The sequence below is a fragment of the Synchytrium microbalum genome, assembly GCF_006535985.1.
Source record: "Synchytrium microbalum strain JEL517 chromosome Unknown SmJEL517_scf0022, whole genome shotgun sequence".
NCBI lineage: Eukaryota > Fungi > Chytridiomycota > Chytridiomycetes > Synchytriales > Synchytriaceae > Synchytrium > Synchytrium microbalum.
In genome coordinates this window covers 83254-107426 of record NW_022158371.1, presented here as the reverse complement: position 1 = coordinate 107426, position 24173 = coordinate 83254, and the positions used below count along the sequence as shown (strand labels likewise).

Genomic DNA, 24173 nt, shown 5'->3' with positions numbered 1-24173 from the left:
TAGAGTCGGATTCTATCAGATTATTTCATTTTATATTTCATATTTATATACGCGTAAGCCAGGTCCTTTTACTTCCTATTATTCCTGGCATTCGTGATGCTGTTTAGCAAAACACGACAACAATGGAAGCGGCGAACCCCGCCCCGAAGCCAACGTGTCTTCTCACTCTGGCAGGCCCAAATGCGCATTCATGTGGATACTGCCACTCAGATGGCGACACGTCTGTCTCTTTTGGTAAAGCTCGAGTTAAAATGTTGGTTGCTTTTGGCTGATGAGGAGTTGTGACTATTTAAATATAGGAATGTCGGCTATAACAATCTCGTGTCAAGTAAGCAACCAGCCCAAAAGAATCCTACTAGGAAATCGCTTAACTGTTCAAATTCCAATTTCAGGATTACCAAGATTTGATTGATCGCGGCTGGAGGCGGTATGACGCTTCAAACTACGCTATTTGTTGTAAACGATTATTGAATTTTTATTCTTCAAAGGTCTGGAAAGTATCTCTACAAGCCAAATCTAGCTGAAAGGTGGGCCCAAAACGAACCTTCATACTCAAGGATGATGACTCACCAGTACCTCCGTTTCTCAAAAGTTGTTGTGCTTGCTATACCATCAGACTGGATGTCAACAAATATCAACAATCCAAATCACACAAGAAGGCATTGCGCAAAGTTCACAAGTATTTGTATGAAGATGTACAAGAGGCTACTGCAGAAGATGAATACGGCAACCCCATCAAGAAGGAGGACGACAAGGTGGAAGCGAAGCCCGTGGAAGAAGTCATGCTTGTTGTCGCAGAGACGTCGTCAGGGTGCGCTGGACTGTAGCAATCATACAGTTACATCGTTGGACTTTTTTGCTCAACATCTTCTTCACGAATCGTTAGGGGCAAGAAACGTAAAAGTTCTAGTATCAACCAACAACAAGAACGCAAGAAGAAACCGATACCCATGAATGCCAGATCACTGCTTGAGGACAATGAGATCAACGGTGATGCACATACACTGAAGGTACTGCTTCCTTCAAAACCGTCAAGAGGTTCAGTCACAATATGTTGCTTACTCCTTTTTCCGTCTCTAGGTGGTGTTATCACACGCAGCGTTCGAAATGGACACATATCAACTATACCGAAAGTACCAAATCGCCATACATAAAGACGAACCATCTAAATTGACTGAAAGTTCGTTCAATAACTTCTTAGTCGAGTCGCCTATCAAGGTAGACGAACTCTTATATGTTTACATTTGTTGCGCAAACGCTTACAACAAAAGTCACAATTTGCCAACACAATACACGTTTCTAGTTTGAGCCACCAGCATCACCAAGCTTGCCAGGATACGGTAGCTTCCACCAGAAATACTACCTTGATGACACATTAATTGCAGTTGCAGTCATTGATATACTCCCGTCTTGTGTATCCTCCGTCTATCTGATGTATGATCCAGATTATGCATTCCTTGGTGTGGGGATTTACAGTGCAGTACGAGAGTTGGCATTTGCCAAGACTATGCATGCTAGTTTGCCTGATCTGCATTATTATTACATGGGTGGGTTTACGGTGAAGTGCTGACTGGTGATTTCAACACAATTGCCGGAACAATGTGGTCGTTTTTTTCTGCATTGTTTTTGACTTGATCTTCTGAAATCTTGTTAGGTTTCTATATACATACATGCACGAAAATGAGATACAAGGGTAATTATCGACCGTCGGATTTGCTGTGTCCGGTGAGGTTGCTTTGCTTGCAAATATTAATCTCTCTCCACTATTTCCATTTTTTGCTTCCGCCATCGACCAAACCACTTATATCTTATAGCACCTGTACTAATAGGATCAATTCGTATGGGTACCACTAGACAGATGTCTACCCGAACTGGAAAAGACAAAGTATGTCAAACTATCGACTTTATTAACTGCAGAAGAAATGGCTGCTCAGACACCACAACCATTGGATGCACCAATATTGGATGATGATGTGGATAGAATCAAACTGATGGTTAAGGGACATGGTGTGCTTCTGCTTGGGGTAAGAGATTTTCAATATGCCACTATGATTGATATTTTGACAAAGGTTTTTCTGGCTGTACGCTTTCATTAGCACACGAATATCAGAGATATTAAGGAGTATAGGAAAATGTTTACGGAAGCACTTAAGCTGCTTGGACCTGCTGTTTCGAGAAGGTTGATTGTGCAATCTTGAGTTTGCTGAACCTTGACATTTTAATGTGGGCAAGCACTTGCTTATTGTAATTTGTACAGTTTCATTAACAAGATCTGATACAACACGACGATCCTTTGGTGGGTTTGTTGTAAAAATAAAGAAGCTACGATTTTTTGCAAGGCTTGGTTGCTCAATTCCAATCGCATGAGTGTCAAGAGTTGATTGATGAGGCTAAAGGCGGTATGAAGCTACTTCAAAGAGCCCAATTCATCATAATATATATTGAATATGCTGCTTTTTGACAGGTCTCAGAGGTATACGCTACCAGCCAAATCAAGTTTGGAAGGGTCGACCAAAACGATCTTTGATACTCTAATGTCGTGACCTCGATTTCCCAAAATATGCTGTGCTCACTATACCGTCAGATTGGATGTCGACAAATACCAGCAATCCAAATCCCACGAAAAGACATTGCGCCAAAGTACACAAGTAACCTGAACGAAGATACGGGAGGCTATTGAAGAATCACAATATCGCAATGAGAAAGGTTGAGGAGAAAACTCGTGGTGGAAGTCAAGCGTGTTGTCGCTGATGCATTTGTCAGGGTGCTGTGAAACGACTACGTTAGTCAATATAATTGAGGGGGGTTTTGCTCAACCTTGATTCACAAGAACGTTAAAGGCGTAAGGAACAGCCAACGGCAAAGAACCCCAGAAGAACCCGATAACCAGGAATGCCAAATCACTAGTGGATGACATTGAGATTACGAGTAATGTACATATCCTAAAGGTACATAAGAAGTAGGCTCGAATCCATCACGTTCGCAATGTGCGCAATGAATTCATATCTTCTTGTCCCCTCTTCAGGTTGTACCATCACACGGCAGATTCGAAAAGAACATTGCATCAACCACCAAATCGCTCAACGCAAACACAAAGCGTCTCTCAATTCGCTGCGAGTAGGGTTGCCTATCAAGGTATGCAAAGTCTCGTATGTTTTGCATGTTTTGGCAGTCATCGAAAAAAAAACCAACTGGTTATAGGATACATTTTTAGATCGAGCCACCCGCAACACCAAACTTACGAGGATGCGGTAGCTTTCACCAGAAATACTTTCTTAATGACACATCAATTGCAGTTATAGTCATTAAGATACTACCATCCTGCGTATGGTTGGTTTACCTGATGTATCAAAAGATCATGCATTCCTCGGTGTGTGGGGATTTGACTGCAGTGCTAGAGTTGGCAACCCACGACTTTGAATGACAATTTCTCCGTTTTGCATTATGATTGTATGGGTGTTTTCTCATCCAAGTGCTGGATGATGCGCCATCTGTAAGATAGTCTTTTTTTTGTCGATTGATTTCATTTCTCCCTTTGTGGTCACATTTTGTATTGCAACACCTCGTTACGCTCTCGATGCAGACGTTCTCGGAAGTGAGATACAAGTGTGTTTAACCACCATCGCGTTTACCATGTCTGGTGTGTTTGAGCTGTTTTGGAACCATCGATGCCCAGTCCACGTCTTCCGGCTTTTGGTCCACCAACTAAACAAACCGCTCGAGCACTCACAACCACAAAACTCGGATGGGCAACACTACATGGAGGTCTACTGGGACTGGAAAAGTCAAAGTATGTCAGACTATCGACATTGTCAACTCTGACGCTGTCAACAATATCATTGGATGCATCGATTTCGATTTATCAAGTCAGTAGAATGAAGCTGAAGCGGTTGGGTGACGGACTGTGTGTGCTGCTGTTGGGATGAGAAAACGGTTGAATGGACTGCATGGGTTTACATACGGTTGAAGCTTTTTTTGTCTCACCAGAGCTTCAACATTTGAGATATCATGACGATTATTGAGAAGGACTTAAACAGCTTGGTTCTGATGTTTCTAGACAATCGATTGTGTATTCGTACTTATGACGTTTGGGTTCGTAAGATGAGCAGACACAGGCACTCGTTGTAACTTGTACAAATCGATAAGTAAACAGATATGATACATTATCCGCCCTGGTGGTTTGTTTTTCTTGTTCGCGGAGCTCAAAAAAATGCACAAAATAACCAAACGAAAAAGATGCGCACCGCTTGCCGTGGGGAGGTATATATATGACAAGTGGCAAGCTTTTGTGATACAAATCATTACTACAGAAAAAACAATCAAATTCCAACACTTTGATGCAGTGATTGCTGAATGTCTGAGTTGTCAACATGATCTGCTTCATCTTCGGCTCTAACTCGGTATACAGTGATTTCCTAGTTTAAATCAATATTAATTGTTAGGAACTGGGCCAAGGTAAAAAGTCGACCAAGCGATTGCTGATAATGAGTTTCACCTGTTGTTTGAAGTATCGCCTATTCTCTTCATCCACCAGTACGAGATTGAGATAGTATCGTGTCGAGAATTTCTTGTTGACGTCTCGATAGGTGGGTGTCAGTTCAAATCCACTCAAAAAGAGTCGTATTGGTATTGTTTCTCCTGTAAAGTTGTAGGAAAGTGTGAGATTGGTCAGGTGATGAGGCTGCAAATATCATTCTAAGATTGATCATACCTCGAACTGGGGCTCCATCCATGATTTCAAACTTTGTTATTGTTTCACTTTCATTGTATTGATTTGGTGCTGTGCGGGAAAAAGCCGACGAAAGTGAATCAAAGGGATTGAACCGAAAGCTAATGTTCGCCAACCACTCCACGATACACAACTTACGTGCTCCTGTAGTTTCTCTTCTTATAATGGATAACTCCATATGTTTGATTTTGATGCGAACCAATAAAAAATAGATTTTACCAACAATGACGTCTCGCAAATGGTATCTGGATTTGCAAAAAAGAGTGAGAAATGATTACCCATTACGTGTCTTTCAATAAGACCAACACTCTCTAACACATACTTGTTCTTGTTGTATTCGAATTCGATATGCAAGCAGTCTTCAATTCCGACTTCCATTTTGATTGAATTGTTTGATTCTGGTGGCATACGATACGAGTATACCCATAAATCCTTTTCCTTAACGATACTTCCAATCCTACGTCCAACAGTCACTCGTACCAGATACCTGTGCAAGTGGTTTTTAGAGTGAGTAAGAATTTGAGTAGAAAAAAAAGGAAGATCAGAGGCAATAATGGGAATTCTTGTATACCTCAGTTTGACATTGATTCCAAAGTAGGATTCATATTGCTTTTCGACATTTTTGAATTCAAAGTCAAAAGTAGCACTTTGCCGTAACTCGCCGGGAGCAGCTAATTCTTGAGCCATGGATAGGAATTCGTAGTGGTTTCCTCGATCATAAAATAGTTCTAGTGTAGATGGAGGGTGTGAGTAGCGTGAATTCAAGTTCCAACATAGTTCACGAGGCGATAATCTATATGTATCAAAGTTTTAATGACTCACCGATGTGACCCACAAACTCTATTTTGATTCCCTGATGTTCAATCTTCTTGCCATCACGCACACGTACTTGGACCTAGTGGCATTGTACACGAATCATCAAACCAATGATGTTTGAATGTTGAATGTGGTCTTAACCAGTGTACAAGTACCTTTCCAATGACAGATTCGCCATCGAAATACAGGGGATATTTAGCCTTTTTGTCCTTGTCGACCTTGACCTCTACGAGTTTCCTCTGGTCGTCTCCTTGAAGTGCAATTTCAATATCAGCGGAAGCACCTAATCCAAAGAGAGCCTAATAAAGGAGAAGCAATTTGTTAGAATGCTATGTCGACAATATAAATATTTTGAAGTGACTTACGGCCATTATCTTCCTTCTGTCTCGAGCGGTTTGGACTTTATGGAGTTTTGAGCAAATACCGAGAATAGAGTTATAAAGTCAAGAAAGGGTGACAGTCGTGAGGTGATATTGTATCTTACAAATCGATTGACGCGTTCCAATTGCTTGGATGTTGAAAAATCACGTCAATTTGAACCAAATTCGACAATGAACAAGTACTGTTTCTTTGGACAAACCAAGGCAAGCCATTTCCACGCTTCCACGCGTCAATAGGCGTATACTGTACACTGAACCATGCTACTCAATAGAAGTAGCTCCATGTTGGCATCCTTTGTTTCAACACTTGCTCGAGACAAAGGAGAACTTGGAACTTGATGAGGATGGAGTGTTGTCCAAGATTGCGGTGGCTACACGGGCTGTCGACACTTTTAATATTATGGGCAATTCAAGGTATGTCCGGATCCTTTCAATACTTTGTATTTACGCCCAGTGTTCTGACAGGCCCTTCTTCAGTCAACGGACAGTCTAGTTTATATCTGGAATCATCATTCTACCAGGGACTGCCATCTCTTTCTCCCTGTACAAGGATCCTTAATGCGTCGCAGTCGATTGGTTGTCAAGGTGGGAACCAACAGACATTGAAAATGTGTTTGGACTTTGTCCAAAAGCACGATCGTTCTGACGTGATCCCTTTCATCTCATCAAGCTGGAGCCGCGTCTGGTGTATTATACGCTATTACAAGCACCGAAGATGTCGCTGCTTTCATAGACAGTGCACCTTCGGCACTGGCAAACTATGTACTAGTGATGCCACCCTCGCTACTACAAAGGCATGACAATCTGGAATTGTAACAGAATAGACGGACAGTAACTGACATGCTCATCTCACTAGTTTGAGTGCTTTGGCTGCCACCGGTCGAATGGCTGGTGTCATTGTATCGCAGGACACAATCTTGTTTCCAAACTCCCAGCCAGCTGCTTTCTCGCCGGATAGTACAACGCCCAACTATCAGTATGGGCTGTATGCAAACTCGACTAGCGCGCCGGTTATATGGAATCCCAACGTAAGAATCGCCTACAATTGGGCTTGTATTAGAAGTGCTACATTGACCTCATTTTTTGCCTTCGCAGGGAAACTCATTGATCTACCAAGTAACGCACTTACACACTATTCGCAAGAGCCGACAGACACAACTAAATCGGCACCTTTTGTAGAACTACCCATACCCAATCTTTGGGGGCTATCCGTTCGACACGTCATCGCAAACAACATTAGCAACACTGCGCGAAGCAGGTAACTTTATTGCAGACATTGCTTTTAGGTGTATTGATATCTCTAATCCCAATACATTCGGTAGTCCTGTCGAACAAGGCCAAAGGTTATAACCAATATCCTCTGTATTCTGCAGAGTTTGATGCATTCATGTGGGCCGCCGTGGACTCGAGGACTTGCTTGAGAAGAAGTACGCTTTGCTTGATGTTGTAGTCGAGTGCCAATACCACTTCCTAGCGTCTCTTCGTCTCTTCTGCCATTATGCATTGAGAACCTTGCATCTTGAGGAGCATTTCCAAAACCTACTTCATTATAGGTTGGTGCGATCCTATAGGTGGACTCTCAGTGTGGTCTACACTCTCCACAAATCTCGCTAGCAATGACGGCAAACCCATAATCGTCGTCGCCAGCAAAATCGATGGTGATGCCTTCTTTCATGATCTGGCATGGGGTGTAGAGTCTACATTGTCTGGTATGATTACGGAACTGGCTGTCATTGATGCTCTTCGCAGGGTAAGCAAAAAACTTTTTATTGAGAACCAAAAACGACGCTTAGCTTCGATTCAAACCATCTGTCGATAGTCAACGACGTCTCTGACAACTCTACCTAAACATATCGTGTTTACATTCTTCAACGCTGAAAATTTCGGGTTGGCGGGATCCCAACGATTCGTACAAGACATATCGTCAACCTTTTCTTGCACCACATCACCACCATCAGGGACAACAGGTGGAACGACCGGATGCTATACTCCAGATGGAATACAAGCGGCATGCTGGAATCCATGCTTTGCCCATTCACAATTCACGAGAATCAATTTTAACAATATCGAATCCGTAATTGAATTGGGCCAAGTATCATCTGCTGCTAGCACTACCGGTAATGGGACTAGTTTAAACTTTTACTTGCATTCTGATGATGAGAATGCAGATAATTTGGCACTCAAGACTCGATGGTCGAGTACGTTTAGCCAGCCGGGATACAATGGTGGTGCTCTGCCAGTTACGATACAGAATGCGGTAGTAGCGGGCAGCGTTAGCAAGAGACTGCCACCTTCTAGTGCTATGGCTTTCTTGCAAAAGAAGAGAATACCGGCCATGGTTATTTCAGATTTTCAATCACAGTTTTCCAACCCGTATGTTGGCATACTCGGAAGCTTATCTCGTCAATTCACGCTAATCGATCTATACATTGGACAGATTCTACAACTCTGAATATGACACAAATACAAGGCTATCCAATATCAACATTACATCGTTGTGTGCTATAGCCAATGTCACAGCAAAGTCACTATGGGGACTAGCTTCTAATGATGGAGTAGCTCTGCCATCTAGTGTGGTTGTGAATTGTTCATTTGTAAGTAACGCAAAGCAAACGATCGTATGGATGCATTGGCTTATGTTTTTTGTTGTGGGAATATCAATGTAGGTGGCTGAATTGGTGTCTTGTTTGGCTGGCAACTTTTCTTGTCCATTGATACATGGCTTAATTGGAGGTATGATGGAGAATGAAAAACATTGTACGACAGACACTGCGTCCTTGCGATGAATATTTCGTTTTTTTTTTATAGCTACTGGAGTTGCCCATGTCTCCAATTATCCCAGTGTCTTTGCGGTAAGCCCTGCTGTTCGCCGCACAAGCTCTTGTCTGAATTCGCATTAACCGTTTCACACTCTTACGCAGTACGACAATCCATCAGCCTATACTCGTTTCCTAAAGAGTCTAGTTGCTACCATCACTGGAACACCGGGAGTGAATTGTTCATCAGATGCTGATTGCACTCAACCGGTATGTGCCTAGTCGAGTATAACTGGTTATCGACCCGCCCCTGATCATCATTCTTGTTCCAACAGACTGGAATGTGTGTATCTTCAACATGCATATCTTCTCAGACATTCTATCACTACGCGTTCGGTACAGGCATAAAATTCAACGCTGATGCTTCCGTTTGGGAGGTAACTGATTCGACAAAGGGAACTTGGGTTGAAAGCAGGTAAGCCTGAGCATTTGCTCCAGTCGATCATGCAGTCTTACACTTTTTTGCATAGATGGTATAGCACGAGGTCGAGACTGCTTCTTGTGTCTGCACCTTCGATACAGATTGTACAAGTAGTGGTTGGTGTCTTGCTGACTCTCATAACGCTAGGAATCGCATTGTATTTAGAACGGACACTATTGAGCAAGTTATAATAATGTAATAGCATTTGTACGCATTCTTCATATTATATAGTTTGTTGGGTTTTGAGAAGTGTTTCGAATGGCTGGGTAGCGTCTGGTCAAAACACAGAATTGTTGCAAAAGGTTGGAAGCTTTTGGTCAAAAGTACCAGAGATTCTAAAAAGACACATACATATAGCAATACAGTAGAACATTATATTCAGGAGCAATTATACTAGAAGCAATGCTATATAATCCCTCGTTCCGACGCTGGCTGTGCTTTCGTCGTTTTAACTGGGGAAGGCACAAACGTAGCCTGCCAAACCTTTCCCTCTACCTTCCTCTCCCCCACAACCCTCGCCCCCGTAGCCTTCAACGCCTTTTGGGTCGCAGCAACAACTTCCGGATGCCCGCTACGCCCTTTAACACAATCCACTGTAACTTCAACCCTCAACCCCCTCCCCAGGAAATCTCTAGCCTTTTTCAACTTGATTTCTAAATCATGCGGTGATATCGTGGCTCGTATCTCAATCTCTTTGGTCTGTATTGGTGATGCACCTGCTGCAGATGGTTGCTGTTGTTGCGGTTTTGGTTTTATGGGTTCCTTTATCTTTATACGTGCTACGGGCGGCGATGATGTAGATGATACCATGACGAGATCGAATGTGTTGCGGTCGTAGGATTGTAGGGCTTCTTGAAGGGACATTACGCCTAGTTTGGCACCGTCGAGGCCTATTACAAGGAGTGATGGGTGCGGTATGGCTTCGTTGCGTGGAGGGGTAAGGTCGTTGTTTGGTGTATTCCATGATGATGATGATGAGGCGTAGGCTCGATTTATTGTCTCGTAGTCGATGATGTGTCCTGGAATCAGACTCGGTTGTATTATTGATGATCTGACGTTTTGGGATGCAGTGGCACGGTGTATCAGTGCATTCTGACAATATAGTAGTAGTGCTCGTGTACGTAACATTGCTAAACATAGAAAAGACCAACAAAAAGGGAGTCGGTTACTAGTAAATTACATTTTTTGATGTTGCAGTTTTCAAGCACTTGTGGGTATCTGAACGTGGAATACACGTCAAGACTGATCTTAATAGCTTCAAATTGCAACAATCTACTTGCTTTCTGTTCAGATCCTCTATTGGCTCACCTTCACAATCTCAACAATAAAACAAAAGATGCAGACACCGTCCCCGTCAAGAAGCAAGGCAAGCTTGAGGCTTCAAACACCAATATACAGGGCTCCGTCTCTAATATCGTCGTCAGCCTCGCCAAAGAAAAGACTGCCTCCGTCTCCAGCTAAACAATCACCACGGAGAACTACCTTATCAAGGACACCATCACCAGAGAGGCAAGAACGAGTCAGTCAAGATTTACGCAAAGTAAGTTATATTACAAGGAGCTCATTCATGCATCGGAACTGCAATTAAACATTGTGTTTTGGTTAGCATGCAAACGCATTGAAACACGACGACCAATATTACGAAGATCTGAGGGATTTCAGGGATGCGTATGCTGGTTTATTCGTCAGTGACGGTGCTACGTAAGCTGCATCTCCAACTACCTTCAAGTATGCAAATCATGACGCTGCAGTGGTTTGATAGGATTCCAGACCTGCCAGAATCAATGCCACCGTGGAAGGATCCAGCTTTGGAGGATGACGACTCGGTATCCCTGGATGATCGTTATATATGTAAGACCCGACTTGGCTCACTTTGGACCGTTTGATCAACACTCAACTGAACCATTTATAGACAGCGGATTCTTTCGAGTCAACGAACGGTTACAACCTGTTCCAAGTAAACGGCCCGCGCCTGTAAACTTGGATGCCTACAAGGAAGAAGTAGTGACGAGGGCGCGCGATTACCTTGATGATGATCTGATGGTCAAGTACGTATTTTTGTCTTGTTTGAGAATCATTCCCAGCTCACGGGTATTTCTGGCACTAGAGTCAGCATTCCTTCCAATTTCGTGGATCAGAGCAAGCGGATTTTTGTGTCGCATCGACGTAGATCCTTTGATCCGGCTGATAGTGTTAATATTGAATCGGTGAGTGTTGGTGTTTCGAATGTTTATAAGCTCGCAATGTCTAATCCACGTTTCTACCTCTAGTTCTTGCTACGGGGCATGGAATACGCTAATTAGCTGTGTTTGTTTTGTTCAGTGTTTGGGATGTGGTTATTCAGGACTCGTGTTTGACGCGCTTTTCGCGTATCTCTATACTGGATATTCTGGATACTGTATACTATATATATATCTTGAAAATAATTATTATTTCGTAGATAGTCGGAATAACTCATAAGTCTTGTTCGCTGTTGCGGGTTTCAAAAAGCTCCAGACATTAAGCTTTAGAAATGGCAGACAATGAGGGAGAATCTGTTGCGATGGCATCATCTAGTGCTCAGAATGAGACAGAGGAAGATATGCGAGCGCGGCATCGCAAGGAAGTCAAGGATTTGGCTGGAAGGACAACATCGTTGAAAAAGAGTGTTGGCAAAGGAGCTAGTTCTGCCAAAAAGAAGAAGGAAGTCTTGGAAGAAATAGCGAAACTAGGTACGAATTCAATTATTTTAGTGGCAAGTTTGTTTTGCAGTCCTGTTGGGAAGGAAAGAGATCAACAATCATACGCAACTCAGCGTTTACTCGTTTCTTTTGTAGAGCAAGAACTAGAATCACGTCACGAATCGGAATTGAATGCTCTCCTCGCATCGTCGTCGTCTTTATCTAAACCAGACGAACAGCCAATTGCAGTATGTTAATGTTGTGACTATGTTTTTTGCTCGACTCATATCCATTTTCCTTGCAGGAACCTGACGCAGATCTTGAATCACGTATGGACAACCTTCAAGTGTCGCCCGATGCACCGTCAGCATCAGAATCTCGATCAAAGAAACCAAACCGACAACAGCTTCGAAAGGTTTGCGTCCTGCTCAAGAACGTCACTCAGCAACGCAATATTGAACGTATTATAACGTTTCATAGGAAAAGAAGCAAGCTAAATTTGAAGAAGACAGGGCTCAAGCTTTGAAGGAAGCAGCTGATGCACCCAATCTTCGAGAAGTTGAAGATGCTGCAATATCGAAAGCTTTACAGCCTATGGGGTTGACAATTAAACACGTAAGTCCCCCGCCTAGATGGTTCATTCTGTTTCATTTCATCTAATCATGCTTGCGTAGATAATGCCTGACGGTCACTGGTCAGTCCACGTAGTTATTCCAGCTTTTTTGCGGTTTGATTCATACCACATATTTTCCATCGATTTTAGTCTGTATAATGCCATCTCGGATCAAATGGCATGGCGACGAGAGGATTCTGCTGTGGTACAGAGTTGCATCATCCAAAGTTGGAACACCTACCTGACTTCCGAAAGTAACGAAAATATTCATCGCTTGTTAGCCTGCTGCAGACATGAGAAGAACAGCTGCATCTTATTTACGCACCCACCAGGATGCCTTTGCTCCCTTCCTTTTGAGCGACGAAGGGGAGATGATGACGGAAGGTATTGATTGGAAATATCGACCCTTTTGCCTACAGTATTGATCAACACTAACCATTGATTTAGGTGAATTCCAACAGTATTGCGATGATATAGAGCAAAAGCCCGTATGGGGAGGTCAATTGGAGGTACCGTTGTAGTGGTGACCGTTGCTCAATTCCATGTGGTCATCGACCCTTCTCCTTTGAACAAACAGATTCAGGCTATATCAGCAGCCTTGTCAAGACCTATCCACGTCGTTCAAATGAACCAGCCAGTAATGGTTATCGGCGAAGAGTTTGCATCATTTGAACCTTTGATTATTTCGTAAGTATATGTTTGCAGAGGTGTTTATTTATTATTTATTTATCAAAAGAAATGATTATTAGATACCATAGGCACATGTATGGCCTCGGAGAGCACTATAATTCATGCAGACCTATATAGGTATATCTTGCTCCCACCATTTTTTCTGGATGGCTTTCAGCTCATATCTGTGCCGCTCTAGCACCTTTGGCCTTAGATGCTCTGGAATCACTAGAGATTCTAAATCTTCCGTCAATGTTGACGTTCCTATAAAAACTCATTGTAAGATTTCAAACATGTTTGCACATAGGTCTTTGAATCCATACTTGTTATGACATCCACAAACGTTCGTGTTTCAGCCGCTTTGGCGAGTAATTCCTTTTCATCTGTAAAAGATCTCGATGCATACTCTTTTCTAAACTCGTCCCATTTCTCATTGGCATCGCTAACGTGCAAATCGCAACCGTAATGTATGCCTTCTTCGTTACTGATTCGATCTGATACACGAATAGCCGATTTTCGTAAGGCAGATAAAACGGTATGTTCGATCTCTTGTTGAGTTGGTTCGGGTATGTCGAGTACCACCACAGTAGCAGATTCAGCCGCATCAGGTCCCTGGCGTTGTGGAGAATTCGCTCTACTTCTGGATCTAGATCGGTATCCTCTGAAATGTTTCTGGATTGTGCGTGCGGATTCTTCTTTGACGTCGTTGAGTGATGAGTTTTTCAATTTAATTAAGAGTCGTTCCCTGGCAGAGAGAGACTTTCCAATCCTGTTCAGGAAAGAAATGATAGTTTTAGTATGATATAAAGCTGATCCAGCTGGTCTTAATATCGCAACGGGTGTGATCATATACATTACCTCCTTAGATCATCACTTGCTTGCAATCGCTCAACGTGTGCCTTTACGAGGGGAATTATACGCTTCCGATCAATATACCCTCTATAATATGATTGAATTTTGGTGGCGGCATCTCTTGGCTCCATTGTATCTGATGTGCTAACTGGTTTCGAAAGACAACGGTGAACATCTACTATGAAGAACATGCCACGGCCTGACTGACGCTTCTTTGAAACTCAAATCATCGTTTTAATGGATATATGAGATTCGCCAATATTAAATAGATGGTAAAGTACACCTGGTAGTCTCAGCAGAATTTCAAAGTCACCGAGATCTCAACTGTTCGCATTGCTTGCGTATAAAAGGGTGATGAGCAACATCTTTGATAGATGCGCGTTTATGAGGTTCATATGCCAGTGTGATGTTCAGCAAGTCCCTCAAGCCTAAAGAACCATTCGTCAGGCAAAACAATCGTATCTGAAGTCTGGATATTTCGTACCTTCGTCGATATCAACAGGCAACTTGTAAACTCCACGAACTATCTCTGCTTTCGAATTGAATGGGTTTTCACCGAATATGATGGTGTATAGCAACACTCCAAGACACCTAGAAAACGTGGTTAAATGTTAATTCATGTTCGTCCTGATCACAAATTCTTCTCGAGCTCACCAAACTTCAGCTTCCGGTCCACGATACGCATACCCTCTTGCAATCTCGGGTGAAGCGAAATGTGCAGTCCCATTGAAACTCTTGAAATAACCGTTTTCTGTAGTGGGTATATACGATGCTGATCCAAAATCAATAATTTTGATATTGTAATCGGCATCGATGACAATATTCTCATCTTTGAGATCTCTGTGAACGATGTGGTACTTGTCCATGTATTCTACGGCCAGCACGATTTGCGAGAATATCTTTATAGCTATTGGTATTGGCAGCTTGCCGTGAGCATCTGTAACGAGAGAGGGGTGAGCTGGCTCACAATGGAGTCATGAGACCGTCGCGTTCTTTCTCTCACCGATACACTCAAACAAATCACACGAAGTTCGTCTCTTGATTTGCTTTTCTTGCTCCTCCGTCAATCGAAACAGCGGCGAGCATTCGACAATGGCGTTAGCAGGTTTAGAATTGCCAAGCGGTTTCTTCTTTTCTGGTACAGCATTCTTTGTTGGATCAAGTACTGTAGGATCCCACTGCGTTCCAAACAGCTCGGTCACCAGGATTATGTGCACTTCTTCCACATAATGATCGTAGTATGGGATGATGTTTGCGTGGTGTAGTGACTTTAGGATGACTATTTCTGAGGGCAACATGCCGTCCTTTGTCATGGTGTAGAAATCTTTGGGTAATTTCTTCCGTATTATGAATTTCACTGCAACCTAAGAGTTCTTTCTTGTCAGCCGTGATATCCACATGATGAAACAAGGCTTGCAGTACCTCTTTCTGATCTATTTTCCGTGTGGCGGACAAAACAAATCCGAAGGCACCATCTCCCAGCAACTCACCAACAGCATACTTGGCTTCAAAATCTTTCGGAAGTTTTGTCGTCCCATTCATAATCTTGAGGACTTCTAAATGTCTGGCATCGCGTTCTTCATCGTCACCATTATCAGAATTGTTTGAAACCGAAAACGATGATGAGCTTGTGGATGTAATTGAGCTTGGTGATATGGGATCTCGGGGAGCCATAGAGGCGGCAGCGGGTATCAACAGCTTTTTGGGCTCATTGGTTGGTAAGGTATGGGCTGGTCTTGGTGGGTGTTTACTACTAGTGTTCTTGGATACTTGTTCTGATGTCGATGACAATTTCTTCACCAAGGGAGGCGGCGGAGGTGATTTCAATGGCGGTGGCGGTATCCTTGACCTGGAAGCTACAGGCTGCACAGGAGCAACAACTTCACCACGTTCAGCAGCTGGAGCTATTCCATCGATGGGAGCAGATTCCACAGGTCCTTTCTGCACTGGAGCCTTTATAGCAGCATTAGATGCAGCAGCTAATGCATCGATTTTGGCTGCTTCAACAGCACCCTTCCTTCCAAAATGCGATAATAGTGACCGTCTCTTTTTCAATGTAGCTGCTGGCTTATCCGTCGACAAGGTCGTAGTAGCATCAGATCCAGATTGTGCACGTCCCTTCCTCTCACTCTTCTTGTTATTACTTGCCAAAAATTGGGCATGAATTTTCTGATCTTGTTGATCTCGATCTTGCCGCCAAGGGTTAGACAGGAATGAAGGAGCACCAGAGGGAGTGGTATTCAAAAGCGCTTGCTTGGATGAGTTCAATCCTGAATTGGCTATTTGATTTGAGCCCTTGGTTGATGGTTGGCCATGGAAGAGGGTGGCGAAAAGTGTTATTTGTGGTCGGTTTGTCGTTCTTGAATGAGCTGGAGCTGGCTTCGAGGCCATGGTGCTCAATTTTGCAGTCCTGGTCGCGTCTTTAGAGTCCGGCATGAGGCTATTATATAATGGGGTTTCGTGGATTTCGAATGAGGTTTAGTTGTTTGTGGTTGACTTGGTGACGACTTCTGAGCAGGACGCAGACGAAAAGAACGACGGTTAGAGCGTGTAAATTAAGAGCTTCTTCACCTCAAATATCTATGATTTGATGAAAGGATAGTAGAGAAAGTGCATCTACTGGTGCGTTGATATGCGCAACACGTCAAAAGACTTCAAAACAAACATTTGTTGAAATACTTGACAAGAATAAAAACTTCATATATTTGAGTACTATGACATTTAACAAAAGATAACGTATAAGGATATGTTATAAAAGCAGGGACCTAAACGAAACTAGACGACCTCATTGCGAACGATCCATGCGTTGCCTCAACAGGGTTTTGGTTGCTGCACTATCAGCTCCACCAGTACCAACACCGCCGTCCCTTAGCAATTTCTAAAACGTATTTTCAAATTAGTAATTACATTGACTGTCAAATACCAACAATCAAAACCACTCACCAAAAAGACTTCTTCGAGGGACGTGTTAGAAATGCTCCAAGCTCTAACAAGCCCATCACTCTTAGAGTCACTTTGCGAGTCCAGATATTTTACAAACGCGGGTATAGCAGGTGTAGAGCTCGGCGGGAATTGGAATATCATGGCTCCAGCTGACTCGTCCTCCAGTATAGCATCAGGTACTTGCGATTGGATCTTTTGCTTGGCCTCTAATACTCGAGACGCATCAGTTACTACCGAGATCCTATATCCAGCTCCATATTTCGTCTTGAGAGCGATCGAAGACCCTATAGCTTTGAGTTGACCACGGGCCATGATACCAATACGATCGGCTAAAACCCAGAGTGAGGATTATTGTTGAAAAAAAGAAACAAAGGTCAAGTAAAATACCTAGGACATCGGCCTCCTCCATACTATGAGTCGTAAGCACGACAACACGGTTCTTTTTAAATTTTTCGATAAACGTCCAAACGTGACGTCGGTTGACAGGATCCATTCCTATTCACATGAGAAAACAGCTGATGATCAAAACTAGCCAAAGGCCGCAGAAACTTGCGATCGAGGATACGTACCAGTGGTGGGCTCATCAAGATACACCTAAGGGTAGACAAAAAAAATTAAAAAACTCTTGATAATATGCATCCAGCACAAAGCATCACCCACCACTTTAGGATCACCGATTGTAGCAATAACCATAGACAGTCTGCGCTTCATTCCACCAGAGTATGACCCAGCTCTTTGGTCAGCAACTTTTAGTAGTCTCACTGCAGTCAATCGGGACTGAACCAGAGCTTCGATAGACTTGGATGGCACACCCTTTAAACCTGGTGGACGAGTCGGTTAGATCAATATCCAAGTAGGCATTGCGAGAGAAAGTAAATGTACCTGCGTATAAACGAATATGTTCTCGAGCAGTAAGATCGTCAAACAAAATATCGTGTTGTGGACAAACACCCATGATGCGACGGATTCGGTGCATCTGGTTTCTCGCGGAAAGGCCGTAAATAAGACAGTCACCGGTTGTAGATGGAGTGAGACCAGATAAGATGTTCTAGTGAGAGTTGACTGTTAGACACTGAGTTCGAATCTTTCAATTTTATAGCACTCACTATACTGGTTGATTTTCCAGCTCCGTTTTGACCTAATTTATACCAAGACATAATCAGAACCATGTACTAATACACCAAGTTGCCTCCCTCAGGTTATATACAGACCTAGCAAGGCAAACACTTCACCCTCTTTAAATGTAAGGCACAAGTCATCAACAGCAATTTTGTCTGTCGTTGACTTGAATCCGAGTGGATTGGTTGGGAAAACCTTGCGAAGATTTACAATCTTAACCGCTGGCCAATAATCTAGTTTACGAAATTTGGTAAGAGACAAGAACTCGACCGCCGCGCAGATCAAAAAAGTACATCAACTTTTATTATACCTTCACTGAGCGTCTGAACTCGCTCTGCAGCAACCGCATCTTCCTCATTGGCAGGAGGTTTGACATCAGCAGTTTTCTTCTTCTCCTTTTCTAGCCATTCTCGAGCTTCAACGCCCTTTCGTTTCCCAGTCTCAATGCCCCAATATGAAGCGAGGAATGGGAAATGCCATGGCAGACTCATTCCAAATTCATTCGGGATGATAGTGTCGAAATACCATGTCAAGAGTGCGTAAAAGGCGATATTCATAAGAAGAAAGTACCACGATTGAACTGGTGCTGGCACGTTTGGAATACTTCCGCCGCCATAAGTCGGCCGTAATTCGATTGGAATGGGGTTCGTCAATGCCGTCAAATTGAACCCCGGTCCTGGAATGTATGTGTTTGTTAAAGAGTCCAAGCGACCTGTCGTATACGTAGTAATATCCAAAAAGATTTTTCCAAAGCTAAATACAAAAAAGGGGTTGAGCTATAGTAGCAATTGAGAAAAATGGATCCAACTAGCATACTTGAAGAATGGGAAAAACATCAATACAATCCAACCAGCAGGACTCGTCGACGCGTCCCACCAGATATATCCAAGCACATTCGTCCCAAACACAAAGCTTTCAAATAGCAATCCAATGACGAATACAAAGATACCGATCAAGACTGCTACACGAGCCTTTCGTACAAAGGTTGTTATGAAGAAGGCAAACATGACCATTCCATCCCCAAACAAGAAGAAGCTTAAAATGCGGACAGTCGTTATTTCTTTGCTCTTAGGCTCCTGCACCATGAAAAAATGGGTAAAACAAACCACACTCACGTAAACCAAAGAACAAAGAAATTAGCATTCCTGAAAGCCGAAAACTTGAGTATCAGGCCAAAAACGACAGTGACCAATGACGCGAGAGCACAGAGCAATGTGTTGGAGAGATACCAACTAATCCAATATATGCTAGAAGACCAAACACGACGGTTACCAATGATGCGAGAGCACAGAGCATATAACGAAAACGAAAATAAATTGCAATAGCAAATTGGCTGAACGAGTTCGGCTTATATTGCCATTTACATACCTTGGTTTCAAACCCATCATCTCCATTCCATGCCTCTGCTTGGCTTCCTTCTCCGACACTATTTGATTCAATACATTGATAAAAATGACCATGACGGAACAGAAGAAGAATACTGGTCCAAGATTCTGGACGATGGAATCAGACAATGTTGATGGGGGGATGACCGGCCAGTCACGAATATCGACACTGATGTTGGCCTTGACTGTAGCCGTTGGATCATTCAAGTTCGTGACTAAGGTTGACAGTTGTCAGATATAAGAGAAGTTGTATCAAAGCTTTTTGCGCATTTCGACCTGAAGCACTTACTTATGGCCTCGTCAATTCCCCTCATAAATCCAGTCAAATCACGTCCAAATATATCACTTCCATTAGATACTTGGGTTGAATTGTACCTGAGATGTAGAAGGATTTGCGTGTGTTGGCCTTGAGCTGTGAATTTGAGTATCTGCGATTAAATAACACTGAAAAAGGTCCGACAGCAACACACCATATTTGATATTGATAATTAGGATTAGGTGTGGGAGAGTAGTTAAACACAATTCCTGCAGAAAAAAGAAGCATTTCAGCCATTGGAGATTTCAAGTATCAATTTCCAATTCAGAACTTACCCCAACTAGTATAATTTGGATGATAGAGAGTAAAGTTATAAATATAGTCTGCATTTGGGACAGGCACAATGTCCATTTGTCGTGCAGGGAAGAAGCCAGGATCTACAATTGAGATTTCGTCAACATTTCCGCGACAGTCTATTTTTAACCTTGGCTCTTCATACCAGAGACAGCACTTTCAATGACCATAGGAACATCGCCCATTCTAGGACCATTGATAGCAGCAAAAGTGGACATAAACCCCGTATATATGGGATCAGCAGGAGTGTACATGATCGTGACGCATGGAGAACCATACGTAGGACCTTGACACCGTTGTATTCCTTGTAAAGGTGCCTGGCCCGGATGTAGATTTGCTTTGCCTTGATTTGCATAATCGGCCTGTTGCAAGACGTAGAGCAGAATCATAAAGACAAAAGGAGCGACCACGAATTGCGAGAGTGTTGATCGAAACCATCGAATCTGTCAGGCAGAAGGAGAAGATATGATGATATGCATTGTTAGTAATCGAAAGGGTGGATTGTGGTTGGCTTATGTTCGAGATCAGCATTGGCCAGATATTCAACAAATGAAGTTAAATGAAATTGCAAGAATGAGCAACATTCCCATCGAATTTGGGCGACACAGGCCATGTACTCTTTCAATCTCTTCATATCGATCCTCTGCGTACCTGTAAAATGGTGTTCCTTCGCAACATGATGCTCAACTGTGACCAAAAGGTCGACAATCCACTCTTTTGGACGATATCGTATCTTCCCAGGTCGTCAATCTCCTCAGCGGGAGAGATGGGACTCGATATCTGAGTGTCTCCATTCAGGGCCATGTTCTTTTACCGTCCTAACTGCAAAACACCAACTTTCTAAAAAGTGTGAAAAATGTCGTCCCTAAACTGACACCCTCGCCAGTGCAAGAATTGTGAACAGGCACAATCATCGAAATTGTTTTTGAATCGTTGTTGATTCAATACCGGTTCGTTCTCGTCCGAGTTGGACGCGTTTCTATCAGTTTGCAGCTCACGATCATCACCCTATTCCTCCCAGGGTCGTATAGAAATGTTACATATGTTTAAAATGCATGACTACACGTCTAAATATATCGAGATCTTTACAAGAACGCATTTTTGTGTTCGTCCAACCATTTCCCAAAAGGCTTTGCTGAGCGACCCAACAAGGACTCGACAGCTCCTTGCCCCATCAATTTCTCCTCATCGCCTTCCTTTGTACGTTCGTCTAGCCAGCTCATAAACTGAGCAACGGGTTGAGGCATTCCAAGACCCACAAATCTAGCCATGTTTTCCTCCTGTGATAGCTTTACGTGTTGAATCTTTCGATTGAGTGCCTTGCTAAACAGAGCAGCAATATCGTCATAGTTCAACAGTTCCGGGCCAAGTATGCGATATTCTCGATTATGCAGCTGTTTATCGTTGAGCAGATGGAAGGTCACAGCAGCTATGTCGTCTGACGACACCCATGCGGCTCTACCATTACCAGTTCCGCTATACATTTTACCATCCTGACGTATGTTTTGCAACAGAGGATTTTGCAAAAAGTTCTCGTCAAACCAAGTAGGCATTAGCACTGCGTATTGAGCTCCAACATCGTCAAGATGTTGCCACACCATTCCTATACGGGGTCCACCTTTGACAAGAGACGATCCACCGACTAGGATAAAGCGTTTGATGTGATGCTTGGTCATGGCCATATCTATGAAATTGTTTAGCAAGGCCTCGGCATTATAATCGTTCGGGGGAACGAGATAGACCTGCGAGATCGAATCGGCCTTCACTTTAGCAAGAATGTCAGGCTTGAATGGAATGTCCCATGAGGAGGTATCAGCCCATTGAAATTCCACTCCTGTACACCAGTCTGGTAAACCGGCTTGACCTTTACGTGATGTTACGATGCATGGCATTGAGGCATCGTGCATAAGTTTAGCGAGACGGAGACCAATCTTTCCTGTTCCTCCGGTTACTAATACTGCCATTTCCTTGTAAGATATTGAGACTCTCTTCTATGATAGATAAGAATTCAGAAATGTTAGATGTTGTGACAAAAGCATCAGATCCTGTTCGACAGATATAAATCATGTCGTTGAATTTCTCAAATTCTCATAGATGTTCATGAGCACGGACCTTATAACGTTATTCTGTTGTCCTCCTCCTCCACTTCTACCAATTTCCAAAAAGTGCCACGTCAGCTTCACCCAGCAACAAATCGGTGATCCTAAGAACAGGATGCCAGTTCCTATGGATGTGGACGCTGTGCCAGGGCGTGCAATGGATCTAGAAGCTGCTCTTGGTGTTGTAAAGGCTCCAACAAGCGAAAATCAGTTGATTCACCAAGCTCTTACAACAATCGACACTGCATTACGAATCCGTCCTCTAAATCCAATATTATCAAGTAATACCCTGACTATAAATGTATTGCTGCCTCACCTTCTAGAGCCAGAACTTGAAGAAATCACATCAGCAACCATCGAATTGTACATTCGAGCAAAGTCATTTGATGAGTTGGTCACCGTCTACTCGGTATAAAGTTAGAATTCATCACATTTGCTGCATTACATACTCACAATTCGTCTCATTAGAGCTTTATTGTCGACGGACTGACAAGCGACAATACAACTTTTCGCGAATTTGCAATTATCGCATTGCAGCAACCTCCATTGAACTCGAAATCCAATTCAACATTCGAACTCGTAAACCCATTCATAAATCCTCTCATAAACTGCCTATGCTTCAAATCCGAAACAATCGCATCTCCTGCTGCCAAAATACTAGTGACATTCGCTCATAACTCGGTCCAAATTCAGGAAGCCATTCTAACGTCAACGGGATTGATAGATATGGTTCATCAGCAAAAGGATTTGGAGGTGCAGTTTAGAGCATTGGCTTTAGCTGTTGAGCTTGGAACTCTGAGCGACGAGAGTTTCGCTTTAGTGGAACAGAGCAAGCTTTTGAATGGTGTATCTGGCTGGCTTGTGCATGCAAATGACTTGTTGGGGACTCTGAATGCTATTGAGCTGTATACTCAGGTAATAATGCCTGCATCCGGCGGTTTTTTGCCTTTTTTGGTGCTGAAGTGGACTACTCTCCATGGAGCATTGATGTACCGCTTGACATACTCAGCCAATCACACGCTCAATTTGCTAGATTGCTACTGATATCGATGCCGGCATTGCATTCTTGGAAAAAAGTGGTGTATTCACTAGATTACTAGAATGGCTACTTCTTCCCGAGACTGAACGACTCATCAAATCATCCATATTGAAATCATGGGGTCGCATCGCTAGTATTCGATTCACTGTAAGTCGTAACGCAAAGTTTTCTGTCAATACAAACTCCCAACATCCGTCTCCTTGTAGGCCCTGTCAGATACAAGCTCTTTCAACCAATACATAGCAACCATCATACAAATCATGAAGGCAGACGAAGAGACACAATTATTTGATACTGCCGTAATTACTGCTGGAAACTTGGGCTCATCTATGGCTGGATTACGACACTTGGGCGAATTATCTGATATTCTTGGCTACTCATATCAAGGTGCACCTATACATCGACGCACTCTTATACTTCAATCAATATCCATATGGCTTTCAACAAAGTAAGCATTCCTCTGCTCAGTTAAAACCCGGTTTTTTTGACCTCGGATTCTCACTTTATTCACCCAAAGGGACGGATCTGATGAAATAGAAACATTGACAAACTCCATCTTTAAATCCGCGCCATCACTAAAACATGTCTTTGCTGATACACGATCTCCAGATGACGAATTAGCACTAGTCGCTTATGACTATCTATCATCGATGAGCATACATGCTTGGGGTGTAACTGAATTGAAGTCTACATTGATTGCTACTCTCTTGACAGACAGGTCAGACTCTCGAAAGCCTGTTTTGGATGCCAAGTTTGCTGTATTGGAAAAACTGGTGCTTGACAAGGCTGGAAACGCAAAGACATCGTTTGCTGCTGCCCAATGGAGCTCAATGGAGGAATACTGGAAGAATGGTCCCTATTGGATTGAGCGAGAGGCTCGAGTTGAATATGCACCAGGTCAATGAAACACTGGAAGAAGAGTCGCCTTTTGTAAAAATTGCTTTATAAAAATCCTTTAAGTCTGATGATTGTTCAACTACTGTATATTACTTTAAGTGCTTTCTATGGTTCAAAATCACAAA

The 24173-nt window shown here is 42.9% G+C and overlaps 6 protein-coding genes across 6 annotated transcripts; 3 read left to right on the top strand and 3 right to left on the bottom strand.

Moving 5' to 3' along the window:
* Positions 1-301: 301 nt before the first annotated feature.
* Positions 302-2198, top strand: SmJEL517_g03819 (uncharacterized protein; the record flags this gene model as incomplete). The annotated part of the gene is made up of 10 exons (XM_031169747.1): positions 302-328; positions 393-427; positions 489-527; positions 617-811; positions 887-1010; positions 1081-1218; positions 1304-1547; positions 1655-1725; positions 1830-2024; positions 2097-2198. The coding sequence occupies 10 exons, from the start codon at positions 302-304 to the stop codon at positions 2196-2198; spliced, it is 1170 nt and encodes a 389-aa protein (XP_031024211.1).
* Positions 2199-4319: 2121 nt separating this feature from the next.
* On the bottom strand, positions 4320-5916 carry SmJEL517_g03818 (uncharacterized protein; the record flags this gene model as incomplete). The annotated part of the gene is made up of 9 exons (XM_031169746.1): positions 4320-4415; positions 4496-4638; positions 4712-4780; positions 4868-4974; positions 5052-5216; positions 5301-5457; positions 5552-5624; positions 5701-5844; positions 5911-5916. 9 exons carry the CDS (start codon positions 5914-5916, stop codon positions 4320-4322), a joined length of 960 nt encoding a protein of 319 aa, XP_031024212.1.
* A 425-nt stretch (positions 5917-6341) lies between these two features.
* On the top strand, positions 6342-9353 carry SmJEL517_g03817 (uncharacterized protein; the record flags this gene model as incomplete). Its single annotated transcript, XM_031169745.1, has 14 exons — positions 6342-6510; positions 6596-6737; positions 6782-6953; positions 7021-7041; positions 7105-7183; positions 7248-7352; positions 7479-7675; positions 7745-8298; positions 8363-8519; positions 8592-8658; positions 8734-8777; positions 8847-8951; positions 9017-9156; positions 9212-9353. The coding sequence occupies 14 exons, from the start codon at positions 6342-6344 to the stop codon at positions 9351-9353; spliced, it is 2094 nt and encodes a 697-aa protein (XP_031024219.1).
* A 2321-nt stretch (positions 9354-11674) lies between these two features.
* SmJEL517_g03816 (uncharacterized protein) lies at positions 11675-13126 on the top strand (the record flags this gene model as incomplete). The annotated part of the gene is made up of 9 exons (XM_031169744.1): positions 11675-11873; positions 11979-12070; positions 12127-12237; positions 12303-12437; positions 12497-12516; positions 12586-12640; positions 12717-12819; positions 12883-12944; positions 13013-13126. 9 exons carry the CDS (start codon positions 11675-11677, stop codon positions 13124-13126), a joined length of 891 nt encoding a protein of 296 aa, XP_031024220.1.
* Positions 13127-13234: 108 nt separating this feature from the next.
* SmJEL517_g03815 (uncharacterized protein) lies at positions 13235-16347 on the bottom strand (the record flags this gene model as incomplete). Its single annotated transcript, XM_031169743.1, has 8 exons — positions 13235-13368; positions 13428-13873; positions 13963-14100; positions 14270-14384; positions 14441-14547; positions 14611-14893; positions 14960-15320; positions 15379-16347. 8 exons carry the CDS (start codon positions 16345-16347, stop codon positions 13235-13237), a joined length of 2553 nt encoding a protein of 850 aa, XP_031024217.1.
* A 394-nt stretch (positions 16348-16741) lies between these two features.
* Positions 16742-20817, bottom strand: SmJEL517_g03814 (uncharacterized protein; the record flags this gene model as incomplete). Its single annotated transcript, XM_031169742.1, has 16 exons — positions 16742-16834; positions 16900-17228; positions 17287-17394; positions 17469-17493; positions 17560-17720; positions 17782-17947; positions 18006-18037; positions 18111-18251; positions 18329-18771; positions 18835-19053; positions 19387-19618; positions 19693-19778; positions 19874-19928; positions 19995-20096; positions 20159-20456; positions 20665-20817. 16 exons carry the CDS (start codon positions 20815-20817, stop codon positions 16742-16744), a joined length of 2643 nt encoding a protein of 880 aa, XP_031024218.1.
* Positions 20818-24173: the final 3356 nt, after the last annotated feature.